This window comes from Diplotaxodon limnothrissa, linkage group LG8 (genome assembly GCF_057381915.1).
Source record: "Diplotaxodon limnothrissa isolate DT_005_m linkage group LG8, D_limnothrissa_male_GT1.1, whole genome shotgun sequence".
Classification (NCBI taxonomy): Eukaryota; Metazoa; Chordata; class Actinopteri; order Cichliformes; family Cichlidae; genus Diplotaxodon; species Diplotaxodon limnothrissa.
Genome location: NC_140603.1, coordinates 17,870,453 through 17,883,037, shown reverse-complemented (window position 1 = coordinate 17,883,037; position 12,585 = coordinate 17,870,453). Strand labels below are relative to the sequence as shown.

At 41.7% G+C, this 12,585-nt stretch overlaps 2 protein-coding genes across 3 annotated transcripts; one reads left to right on the top strand and one right to left on the bottom strand.

Annotated features, from left to right (window-relative positions):
* The first annotated feature begins 801 nt into the window (after positions 1 to 801).
* On the top strand, positions 802 to 3,427 carry LOC146626695 (uncharacterized). Of its 2 annotated transcripts, XM_085360745.1 has the most exons (5): positions 802 to 1,013; positions 1,348 to 1,439; positions 1,818 to 2,012; positions 2,101 to 2,177; positions 2,434 to 3,427. In XM_085360745.1, exons 1-5 carry the CDS (start codon positions 863 to 865, stop codon positions 3,071 to 3,073), a joined length of 1,155 nt encoding a protein of 384 aa, XP_085216871.1. In that variant the 5' UTR covers positions 802 to 862; the 3' UTR covers positions 3,074 to 3,427. The 2 variants fall into 2 exon arrangements, with proteins under 2 accessions (XP_085216871.1, XP_085216870.1); XM_085360744.1 differs by lacking the exon at positions 1,348 to 1,439 and having other exon boundaries at positions 935 to 1,013; positions 2,434 to 3,420.
* A 492-nt stretch (positions 3,428 to 3,919) lies between these two features.
* Positions 3,920 to 6,130, bottom strand: LOC146626694 (uncharacterized). The gene is made up of 3 exons (XM_085360743.1): positions 5,480 to 6,130; positions 5,027 to 5,162; positions 3,920 to 4,771 (listed from the first exon to the last, which is right to left on the bottom strand). Exons 1-3 carry the CDS (start codon positions 6,073 to 6,075, stop codon positions 4,019 to 4,021), a joined length of 1,485 nt encoding a protein of 494 aa, XP_085216869.1. The 5' UTR covers positions 6,076 to 6,130; the 3' UTR covers positions 3,920 to 4,018.
* Positions 6,131 to 12,585: the final 6,455 nt, after the last annotated feature.

Sequence of the window (12,585 nt, the reverse complement as noted above, 5' to 3'; positions counted from 1 at the left end):
GTGTGTGTAGAGAGAGTAGAGCAGTGGACTGAGCACACAGCCCTGGGGTGAGCCAGTGCTGAGACTCAGGGCTGAGGATGTGTGATGGCCAACTCTGACTCTCTGTCTACGGCCCGAGAGGAAGCTATTGATCCACATGCAGGTGCTGTATGGAAGCCCCAGGTCTTGTAGCTTGGCCACCAGTTTGTGTGGAAGGATGGTGTTAAAAGCTGAGCAGTAATCCACGAAGAGCATCCGCACATAGCTACCATGCTCTTCCAGGTGAGTTAATGCAGCATGGAGTGCTGTGGCTACAGCGTCTTCCGTGGATCGGTTTGCTCTGTAGGCAAACTGGTGTGGATCCAGGCTGCGGGGCAGGGCTGCTGTGATGTGTCTGCGGACCAGCTTCTCAAAGCATTTCATTACCACTGGGGTAAGTATCAGTATCAGTATATGTATGTATGTGCGCGTCCATAGTTCAGCTGAGACAGTGTCCTTGGCCCTGCCAGGCTAAGTAAACAGTCTTCCAGCCAACCCAGGTGGCCTTGCATGGAATGGGAAGGAACAGACTCAACACAGTCGTTATCAGGGAGTTTTTGTTCGGCTCCAGCCTTGAGCCCACAGGTGGCGCCGAAGGGGTAGCCGGATTATGATGGTGATTTTTCTTTTGCAAACAACTCATGAGAATTTCAAAGCTGTTCTTTAACACTCCGACACAGGTCTCTCAATCTCCCGTTGGAGAACCGCGAGCTTCCCCATGATGGTATCAAACTTTCGTCCCGTGGTGTTGTCATTCTTTTGCTCAGGGAGCCAATGGACTACTTGCACTAACACTTCCGCGTTCTATGTAGTCCTGCCCCAGTGCTTCCGGTGCGGTTAAACCATGGCGACGTTCTACACTCGCTGCCTACAAGAGCTCCCAAAATTGAACATCACCGATGTTCATCGGATTTGCAGAGTGATGACTACCCCCGCCAGCAAATTAGATAAAGGATTTAAGTTATATGCTGCATCATATATACACAACTACGAAGGTAAGAAAACGTAAATTAACCGACAAAGAAACGCTAGCTAACGTCAAATGCAAACACTACGTTACTCCGCTATGTCCTTCATTTGATGTCAGTTCTCTACATTACATGTTTTCTTAAACGGTGTTTTATGTCGTCCTAAACTATAGTTGAGGTTTTCTTAACTAATGTCACTTTTGTAGTTAGACACTGTTATAATGGCGTTAGGTAGTTGGCTAACTATGGAGGTAGTTAACTACCTAATGCTACTCTTGCTAAGTGTAAAATATATATGTTTAAGACGTGCTGACATGAGTAATACAGAAATAATGCTAATGGTACTTGTATCTTTATTCAGTGTCCAATAAAGACAGGTTGTCAGGGGAGGTCGGTGTGAGAGCCCTGTGCTACAGGTCGATGAGGAAGAGTGAGGCACCACACAGACTAAGTGTAGGCAGGAAGCTGTGTAAAGTTGTTAATCCCCGTTCAGTGGGGTTCAGTTCATTTAAGCATTAGTTAAGTTCATTCCTAAAGGCCCATCAACTTGAATGTTTTCCTTGTCTCCCTGCTTTATCACTCCTAATTTGACTAGTCAGATAGTTAAATCAACGTGTGTTTGGGTGATCAGAAACATTTGACAACAAGTTAATACTGCAAATATACACAATCTAAGTTATTACAGTTATCAAGCATGGTTAAGTTGTTTTAATAGGGAGAGAAGGAAACACTAAGCATTCAGGAGGGTGCGTAACCATAACACTGAACTATGTTCCTGTTCGGCTCTTCCATGAAGATGTTACATTTTTAATTTTCGTTCTTTCTTCTTAGATTAAGCTTCTGGATTCATCGCCGGTGATACTGACACATAGCCAGTGCTCCTGTGTGGCAGGCGCTGTTATGTGCAATCACACAGTGGCACTGCTCTTCCAAACAGCACACTACTCACAACTCAGAGTGCCGGTTGTCCCCCCTGTGCATAGCTGCACGGAATCTGAACAGCAATGGCACAAGCCACGGACAGTGGTAATTTAAATGAGGTTAAAGTTTTTGAATTAGTCCATGTTTACATATGAACAGCAACACCATCCATAGTAAATGTGTCTTCTGTTAGGGTGTGAAGCCAGGACCCATCAACTCCATGATCTTCACTAAGCCAGTACCAAATAGGATGGCCCAGACTGGAGTACGGTAATTACATTTGTAAAATTTGGTTTCACGTGTTACAAATGTATGTTGCTATTTTTTTCATACATACATGTGTCAGAATAGGTATTAATTTACATACAACATTACACTTTCTGAAGACGGCTAACTCAGTCATGTACATATACATCCCAGTCTCTAACTTATGCACCACTGTTTTACACCTTTTAGTTTTTAGTTTAGTTGTTGTTCAGTATAACAACCTTCTTCCTTACATTATTGTCATTGATGTTTTCTTTAGGAGTGGCTTCTACAGAGGCATGGTGGGTCCGTTACCAGATCCCTGCTTGTTCAGAATAACGGAGGCATATGCAAAATTTAATATTGAGGACAGGCCACTTGTGACCACAATGAACATGAGACCTGACAAGCCCCTTGTGGAAAGTGCCTTTGGGCTGGTGCAGGAGGGCAGTGTTCTGTCATATCAGCAGCCGGTTTTGACAACCCCGTACATCACACTACACCGCGATGCACCACCAACACCGCACTTGCCTCTGGAGGGGTATGACATCTTGCCATCAGATTGTGTGTTTGTGTGCTCAGAAGAAGAGCTTCTGCATCTGAAAAGCTTGTCTGTAACTCTGGAAATGGCTCACAAAATAGAGGAAGCTACACGTGAGCAAAGCTCTTCGTCTGAGTGGCATCAGCTCCGCAGGCCCAGAGTGACTGCCTCTAGGTTTCGGGAGGTGTGTCACGTCAGAGGCCAGAGCTCGGCCGAGTCACTAGCAGAGCGTATATTGAAGGGAACAAGGCAGACAGCAGACATGAGGAGAGGAACTGAGATGGAGCCTGCAATAGCAGCAGAGTATAGTAGGCTAATGAATGTTAACTACTCACCCTGTGGTCTGGTCATTCACCCCATTGCTTGCTGCATCTCCTGATGGTGTTGTTTTTGACCCCAATGAATACCCCCAGTTTGGCTTCGTCGAATTCAAATGTCCCAATGTACAAAACTTTATTGACTGCAAATATGTGCAGATGGAACGTGGTGCCCCTAAACTAAAAAAGAGCCACGCATATTACTGGCAAGTGCAAGGACAACTGCTCATCAGTGGGATGCAGTGGTGTGACTTTGTTGTGTGGGCACAAGAGGACTACCTAGTGCAAAGAATATACATGGATACAGATGTGCACAATGCAATCAGAGAAAAGGCAGACTATTTCTTTTTTTACATATATATGCCAAGATACCTGTGTTTGAAAAAATGAACAGTAAAAACATAGCAAAAAGAAAAACAGATCCTTCAGGCTGGCTGGAACAAAATAACTGATGTTTTATTTTCAATATATTTCATGAATTCTTTTGTTGTTACATGTTACCTTTATGTGACATCAATAAACTGTTATTTAAGCAATGGCATCAATTTAATTTTTAAAAACACACATTAAAACGTTGAATTTGTGCAGAACTTATTTACATGGTAAGTATTTAAAACTCCATGCCTAGCATACTGATATACATTTAGACAATAACACAACTGAACTGTAGAAAATGATAAATGGTATTTTTGATGTTCCAAAAGCTCAATGTCACTTATGATTTTAAAACGATTTAGTGATTTACTTTATAATTTTGATAAACAGTTTTGTTGAATCTGAATAGTAATATAGTAATATAATTAAACAGTATTATTAACATTAAACATTTGCAATGAATTTGAATTATCAATAACTGAAACTCAACTATCAGCACTCAAGTACCAGTTCTGTAATCAAGTATTGTCAGCTGAGAAGGAAGAAATGCAACTGTAGTGGCCTCAGCTGCAGGTCATTTTCCATAAGTTACTTGTACTGGCACTGGTGTCTTGGGAAAAATCCATCTTGTCTCACTTAACCCATTTTTTAACTAATGCTGTGTTCTGGTAATTTGACAGCATACATGCCACTGCAAACAGTTGGTTGATATTATAAACATGTGACATGGTAATGATGCTATCAAAAAGTTTGTTCTGTTTGATCCTCCTAATGACTCGCTCCACATGTACCCTGAGTCTGGCTATGGCCTGCGTCTCCTTAACCTGGTATGCTGGCATCTGCTTCTGCTTAGATAGAAAAGGTGGGCAGTACACTTTGCATTTACAACAATCAGTGATTAGGAAGCCCTTATCTACCATCACTGCCATGTCTTCAGTCAACTTCTCAGCAATGCCTGATTGTTTGAATAGTTCCTTGTCACTAACCGAACCAGCATACAGATTAGAGATGAATGTCACTGGACCACGTGGAGCTATGCCAACCAGGGCTTTCATCGTACAGTGGGATTTGTACGAAGAGTACATTTCACTTTGGAGAAGTGGTGAGGATGGTGTCTGACACCTCAGCTCTGTACAGTCAAGGATCATCTGGGTGTCTGAGAAATCTTTGAATTCCTCAGGGAGGTAAGCTTGCACTTCTTCACGTGTAAGCCAGATGCACTGAGACCCCAGTGCAGTGGCAAGAAAATTTGTCCATGTTGCAATAATGCGGCTCACTGTGGACTGGTGTATGTTAAATCGGTGTGCCAGGTCCCTCTCCTTCAAACCAACTGACAGGAAAACCAGGAAAAGAAAAAACTCATCAATTGGCTGTAGCAGCTGCCTCTGGAAGGTGAAAACAAAAGGGAAAATGTTACTCCTTAAGCTATGAACTAGTAAAATTATTCTTTTCTTGGCTAAATGTTTTGTAATGGTTAGGCATACCATACTGTACCATGGGGTAAACAATGAGGTGCTGTAGTGCACAGGTGTATGTATGTAAAGGATACTGAGTCATAATGTACATAATGTAATGTTATTGTACATAAATACAATAACATTACACCTCTAGTTCTAACTACCAACAAACCCATAACCTACTGTTGATGTGCGTGCAGGTGTCAACACTTCTTCGTTCCGATTGGCAGCTGACTTGGCTCTTGAAACCCGGATCATTTTATAGATGCAAGGCTCAATCAAAACCCAGAATGCCATCAAATGATCATAGCTTGGAAATCTATTCACGAGAGAGCCATACATCGTGTCAATCATTAATTAACATTACACACTGACATAAAAATAATGTGAACTGTGACAAATATGCTAATGGCATTGCTGTATAAAATAGTCTGATTAAGAGTATTTGGTGTTGTATTTTACCTGTAGCATTAGGATATCGTTTAAATACTAAAGCATCTACATAAAACATACAATCAGCAGAGAAAAAGTAAATTTCTATTTTGTTTTCATTAAGACTGGAAAAACTTTCGAAATTTAACTGATGGTGACCTTGGTATATTTTAAACAGTTAGCTTGAATAGAACTTAGGTGTACCTGGTATAGAATCGGATGTCAGTGTCGGAGCCAGCAAAACGCTGTAACCCAAATTCTCGCTGGACACGTAACTCCTGTATTTCCTTCCTCAGAGTCTCCACGTCTTCGGACAGGTCTTCTGCAGCTGATGCAGATATGTCCAATGCAGACGGCTCAGAGACTGAGCAGTAGTCATGATCTCTTGTAAGACTTTGCTCTTCTTGATCGTCAGGAGGAACTAGTTCAGGGCGTCGCTCCGTTCTCTCCCAAACACTACGCCGCGGTGGTTCAACTTTATAGCCATTCCACTCAAAAAGTGTTGGTACAGCACCTTTAATAAGCCTCCTTCGACCATCGAGGGTTGTTGGCTCTATGAGTTGATCACTGGCAAAGTGTCTGCAGCAGACCCTGGTGTGAGAGGTAATCGTGAAATGATCCCGGCGTATATTTACCAGCCATTGTCTTCTCAAGTCGGAATGGGTCGGAAAGGCATGAAAACTTAGTATGCCGTTAAATTTGGCTGAAGCTGAACAAAGTGGGACACAGCAATGCTCGGAGTATTTCTTCTCCTGTTTTTGAAAATGTTCTGTTTTAAATACTTTCCTTTTTATACTCATTCTGAAGCGACATTAGCATAGCTACCGATAGATAAGCAAACGTACCGGAAACGCACAAGCGGTACTATTTGGAAATGGAAATACGTCACATGCCCTAGTGCAAGTAGTCTATTCTGAGAACTCACGACACAACGGAACCACAGTGTACCCATGTGATGGCTGCTTCCAGAAGGATGATGTGCAAAGCCTCAAACCTCAAATAATCTCTAATTGGTTCAATCAAATGGCCTCTACAGTCACTAGATCTCAGTCAAATAGAGCAGCTTTAGGGATGTGGTTTAATATGAGATATCATGGATGTGCAAACGTGCAGCAATTGCTATCACGTCAATACGGACCAAATCTCTGAGGAATGTTTCCATTACCTTGTTGAATCTATGCCATGAAGAATTAATGCAGATCTGAAGATAAAAGGGGGCCAAATCCAGTCTACATACACACGTGGGATTAAAAAAGGTTTTATCTATTTTTATATCGGCTGTGATTTAATAGCTGGTCTCTTTAGGTGTACGTGTTGGACAGATCCAGGTTAGCTGGACCTCCATTTCCATCTGTTATGTTGTGCCCTTTCAGCTAACACTCCACCAGCAGAAGCAAATGTGTGCAATTCCCAGAATGTCTAACTATTGATTTAACTCAAACCACTTTATTTACCACACAGGTCCAAATGAGTAACTGTGAAGGCGGCAACAGTATTACAATGTTTTCAAAAGTAGCTGGAAAAGTTTATGAAAAGTGAAACTATTTTGAAGCCTCCTGTGATCCAGTTTTAACTTTTTCGGAACAAAACTTTGTTGCTGGGCAATATTTAGCCGACTACACGAAAAGTAGAGTGAGCAGTGAGAAAAAAAAAGACATGGAAGAGAGGAGGAAGAGAGAGAGAGAGATGGTGGAATCAGTTTGATGCCAAGAGCTGTGCGCTGACCCTGATTAAATGCCTCCCCTAACTCACTGGGACCACTGATAAGACCAATACACTCTGGGCAGTGTGCGCGTTGTGTGTGCGTGCATGTTCAGGAGCCAGAGCAGGCGATAAGGTGTGTCTACACATGTGCATGCAGAAGACTGTGTGTGTGTGTGTGCCTATGATCCTGTGTGTCCCAACACCAATTCTCCTGTGTAAACATGCTGACCTGGCACAACACCAGTAGACACTTTGAAGTTGGCAATAGGCACTGTAATCTCCCTCCTTCTCTCTCTCACAGAGCCAGAGGGGAGACTTAACACTGGAAACCTTCTGTGGCTTAGCATGTGGCCGCGAACACACAGACGCCCACACACGCATACACAAAAACACTCTCTATTGTTGCAGATGGTTGTGTATTCTGTCCCTGACACACAGAAAACAGCAAATTAATCACAAATAAATGCATAAATAAATCAAATCTCACTCAGACCCTGTGCTTTGTTTTATTTATGTCAATTACTTTTTTTTTTGCAGACGTGTGTGTGCGCTAAAAGTGACTACCACTCTGGAGTGTATCACTCTACAGCCCCAGAGCATCTTCAGATCTTAAATGAGAAATGCTAACTTTCCAGCGCGATCATCTGTGACCGTCCAAATGCAGCAAATTCTCGGAGAAAGCAAGACTTTATATATATTACCTATTATCGATGAAGTGTATGCCTTGTAATAAATAACACATCCTATACAGCATGTAATTATAATAATACCTGAATACATATCCTTCACTCTACAGAAGAGCTAAAAGAGTATCTGAGGCACAGCAGAGGGTTATGTTTGGAAGGGAATGCATAGCTGTTGAATTATTTATCTCCAGATGCCTGAGTAAAAGAAAGTATTTCCTATGCTTACAGACAATATTTAAAGGATCACTGTTTAACCGTCCACAAATTTTCTGTTACTCTCGCCACCCTTATAGTTATTTTCAACTGCAGCAGGCAGATATTTGCAGCAAACCCCCAGAAAACAAATAAGTATGCTCAGCATCTAAAACGGATACAGTTAACAACTAACCAGTGACCACAACGGCTTTTGTAACTGTTGGAGTTTCATTAGCTTCCAGAAATCTAAGTTTACAGTGCTGTTATGTAAAGATGTGTAGTTCTCTACTTGTTCGTCCTCTCCCCACTGCCTAAAAAGCAGTTATCGGAGGATGAACGCTACATGAATTACACTAAGGCATAGATCTCTGTGATATTACAAATATTAATCTCACGTCACCAGTGTTGGGGAGTAATGGAATACATGTACCGCCGTTACGTATTTAAAATACAAAATATGAGTAACTGTATTCCATTACAGTTACCGTTTAAAAAGGTGGTATTCAGAATACAGTTACTTTGTTGAAATAAATGGATTACACGGTGGTACTTTCCTGTTTCATATTGTCGCGGGTCAGGACTGTTTGGGTTTTGTTTGACAGCTACGTTCTATTGTTCCAGATGGCAGCGTTACGGTTGTCATGGTTACAGGGTGACGCTCTCTCTCTAGTGTTTCCTGGGTGAGAGAGCGCCTTTTCGTTGTTGTTGTTGTTGTGCTAAGCTAATAGGCAGAATGCTACAGAATGCTCTAAAGAATGTAGCATCATGGGCAGTGTAGTCCGTGCTGCAGGGTGAATGGACTGCCATACCCGTTATGTGTCTGTGAACGCGAGGAGGGAGAAAAAGGCGAGTGGAAAAGTACGAGTTGTCATCGAGCAAAAACGGGAGCTGGAAGCATGTAAATATAATAATAACCACTTCAGCCAAGAAGAGTGCCTGACGAGCCCAGTTGTAAGTAAGCTATTAAGACTCGACTGTACGCCGTGTTCGTGTTTTCCTTCGAAACAGTAAGTTCCGTTGGAGCAGCCTTTCAACGCCTCTCTCTGTCTCTCGCAAGCAAAGTTGACCCACACAACAAAGTAAAGCTATTTTTCGGCTACGAGCCCAACACGGAACCCGCTGTATCAGTCAGCGGTCCCTTTACTACGGTTCGGAGCCGCGAACCTTCAGTAACAGTAATAAATCACAGCAATAGTACATTCACGTAGTTGTAAAAAGCATGATAATATATTAAGTAATCCAAAGTATTCAGAATACAGTTACTTTGTTGAAATAAATGGATTACACGGTGGTACTTTCCTGTTTCATATTGTCGCGGGTCAGGACTGTTTGGGTTTTGTTTGACAGCTACGTTCTATTGTTCCAGATGGCAGCGTTACGGTTGTCATGGTTACAGGGTGACGCTCTCTCTCTAGTGTTTCCTGGGTGAGAGAGCGCCTTTTCGTTGTTGTTGTTGTTGTGCTAAGCTAATAGGCAGAATGCTACAGAATGCTCTAAAGAATGTAGCATCATGGGCAGTGTAGTCCGTGCTGCAGGGTGAATGGACTGCCATACCCGTTATGTGTCTGTGAACGCGAGGAGGGAGAAAAAGGCGAGTGGAAAAGTACGAGTTGTCATCGAGCAAAAACGGGAGCTGGAAGCATGTAAATATAATAATAACCACTTCAGCCAAGAAGAGTGCCTGACGAGCCCAGTTGTAAGTAAGCTATTAAGACTCGACTGTACGCCGTGTTCGTGTTTTCCTTCGAAACAATAAGTTCCGTTGGAGCAGCCTTTCAACGCCTCTCTCTGTCTCTCGCAAGCAAAGTTGACCCACACAACAAAGTAAAGCTATTTTTCGGCTACGAGCCCAACACGGAACCCGCTGTATCAGTCAGCGGTCCCTTTACTACGGTTCGGAGCCGCGAACCTTCAGTAACAGTAATAAATCACAGCAATAGTACATTCACGTAGTTGTAAAAAGCATGATAATATATTAAGTAATCCAAAGTATTCAGAATACGTTACGCTCATTGAGTAACGTAACGGAATACGTTACAGAATACATTTTGGGGCATGTATTCTGTATTCTGTAACGGAATACATTTTAAAAGTAACCTTCCCAACACTGCACGTCACAAATAACACATTTCATGCTGTGGCCTTTAAAAGTAGACCCTAAATACTCACCTTTGAATCCTGCAACTTTGTGCCAAGTTTCTGGCCAAGTGTGAACTTCATTTTTTTTGCTTACTTTTGGTCTCCACCCTCACAAACATGTAACTGATTTACTCTGATTGCTTATTACGTCTTTGTGCCATGTGGTGTTGAGCAGACAGAATGAAGTCTTCTGTTTTTTCACTCAAAATAGCCAGCTGCTGCTCCTGAAATGAACATCGATTACAAAGGTAAGGTCTGAAAAACCGCAGCAATAAGTTTAAGTCTAAGATGCTCTGGAAAGCTGCAATGTTTGTATAAAATGCTCTTTGCATTTGTCACCACCAGTGACACTTCAGTCATTTTATCTTTTTGCCCAAATCAAAATATTGACTGGAACAGCTATGAATGTAACTGCATGTTAACAATAGAAGGTGTAAATATATCATTACATTTTGTAATTAACTCACTATTGAGCATCCTGTCAGGTATGTCTGCTCACTGTCAGGGTTTATGCAAAGAAGCTGCAAACCTGACTCTCTGCAATTAGGTTTACCAAATGGTGATAATTTAATCCCTTATATATGGATTTATATCCAGGAGCCCATTTCTTTTATACCATTTCCTGTGAGAAATAATCATTTTATCGATATTACCTCTCAGTCTTGTCTATATGGTGTCCATTTACATTAATGTGAATGGGATTTACACTAAAATCTTCATGTTGTCCCTGAGATGCTGTTAGACTCAGAAATAAATGGGATTCTGACCTCAAATAACTGCTGCAGCTGTGTTTTGAGAACACTGATGAAAAAGGATGCTGCCCTAGGTGGATGCAACATGGGTGAAAGGCTGGTACTTCATTAAGTCATTGCCCATTGGTTATGTCCTATTTTTAAAATCTCATCCACACTACACTAAAAATATTACTATTGAACTAACTGTTGTCGGCCATGTATCATTGCATCAATATGTCAAATTATGAGTAAGTATCCACACCAGAGGTGGTGAATCCACGTTGGAAACATTGTACCGTGTCTACCATGTCTAAGACTCATTGACAAATTCTCTCTAAATTGCGTCCAGGACTGGAGAGCTTTAGGAGCCCCTGATCAGATAGAAAGCTACTCAGGGTATTAAACTGGGGCAAGGGGTTCTCAGAACTTTTACCACACAGGATTAAAATTAGTTTTATTTAATCTCACCCTGAGACTCACACTAGTAAAGTTGCAAGTGCAGGAATCCATAACCAACAACTAAAAACTAATTTTTGACCCAGTTTAAGAAATTGCAAGTCTTGTGGGAACTGATATCTGGGGTGGGACATTAAGGTAAGCATAACAACAACTACATCTGAATTCACTTGGCTTGTTTTTCCTTTTCTTTACTCTTTTTGTTTGTGTTTTGTTTTGCTTAAAAAAAAAAAAACCCTTGCCTGTTAGAATTATTAAAAGTGGTTGCTTGTTTTGCACAGTTCAATCAAATTTGCAACACCCTTCATAAGTAATAAACAAAATGAAAATTTGGCCACAAAGAAAATAATTTCGACAGCTTTTGCTAATTTGCCTCTTTGTTTCTCCTGCCTGCGTTGCCAGATATGCAGATTCCAGGCAGTGTTTTGGCAAGCTGGCAGATAATCCTGTTAGGCACAATCAGCTTGGTTGTATTGTTGAATATAAACTCAATCTTTCAGACAGAATAACAAAATGTCAATAAGGATCAGCACATCTGCACTGAAGCCGGAGCATAACAATTGAAGTCAGGCAAAACTTTACCCAGTGTGAAGTGCCCACATAAGAATAAAGCAAACAAGCTCAACACTAGCATCCCCAGGCTTCTACCTTTCTACCTATAAAACCCGAGAGCAGTCAAATGGTGGAAGTGGAAGCTAAATTGGCTAGTCATTCATATGTATATTAGGTCGTTACCTAGGAATTCTGGAGGGAGGGGAGTGGGGGTGAGTGATTGAGGGGGTGGGGGAGTGGAGTGTTTCAGTTTGCCATCTTAGGGAGAAATCAACACATGTCCTTTGTATGTCCTTTGTTGCTGACATTTATTGATAAAAACAGTACAAAAAACCAACCATTTGTACACATATTTACAAATGGCCTGCTGAGTGGTGCATGGAGCATGTTCATTGGTTCATGGACCTCCCTGAACTAATGGCATTTATGGCAGCAACAAAAGCGGTGAGCTTCCTTTTGTGTTTCATCTTGATGCATTCTCAATCATCCAGGGAAACAAATCTCCAAAAGTCACCAACTTGGAGTGTTTCAGTTTGCCATCTTAGGGAGAAATCAACACATGGGTGTATGTCCTTTGTTGCTGACATTTATTGATGAAAACAGTACAAAAAACCAACCATTTGTACACATATTTACAAATGGCCTGCTGAGTGGTGCATGGAGCAAGTTTTGGGTGGCTTGCGACCTAAAATCCAAGTACACAGATGCAAAAAAAATCAGGCCACTGTGCGATGTGTTCACTGCTACAGGTACACATGTGGTAAATGCAGACGACAGATACCGTGGCAGTGCCAGGATTGTGAGTGATTGCTGAAAATGTTGAAATGTACTCACTCACTTTTTA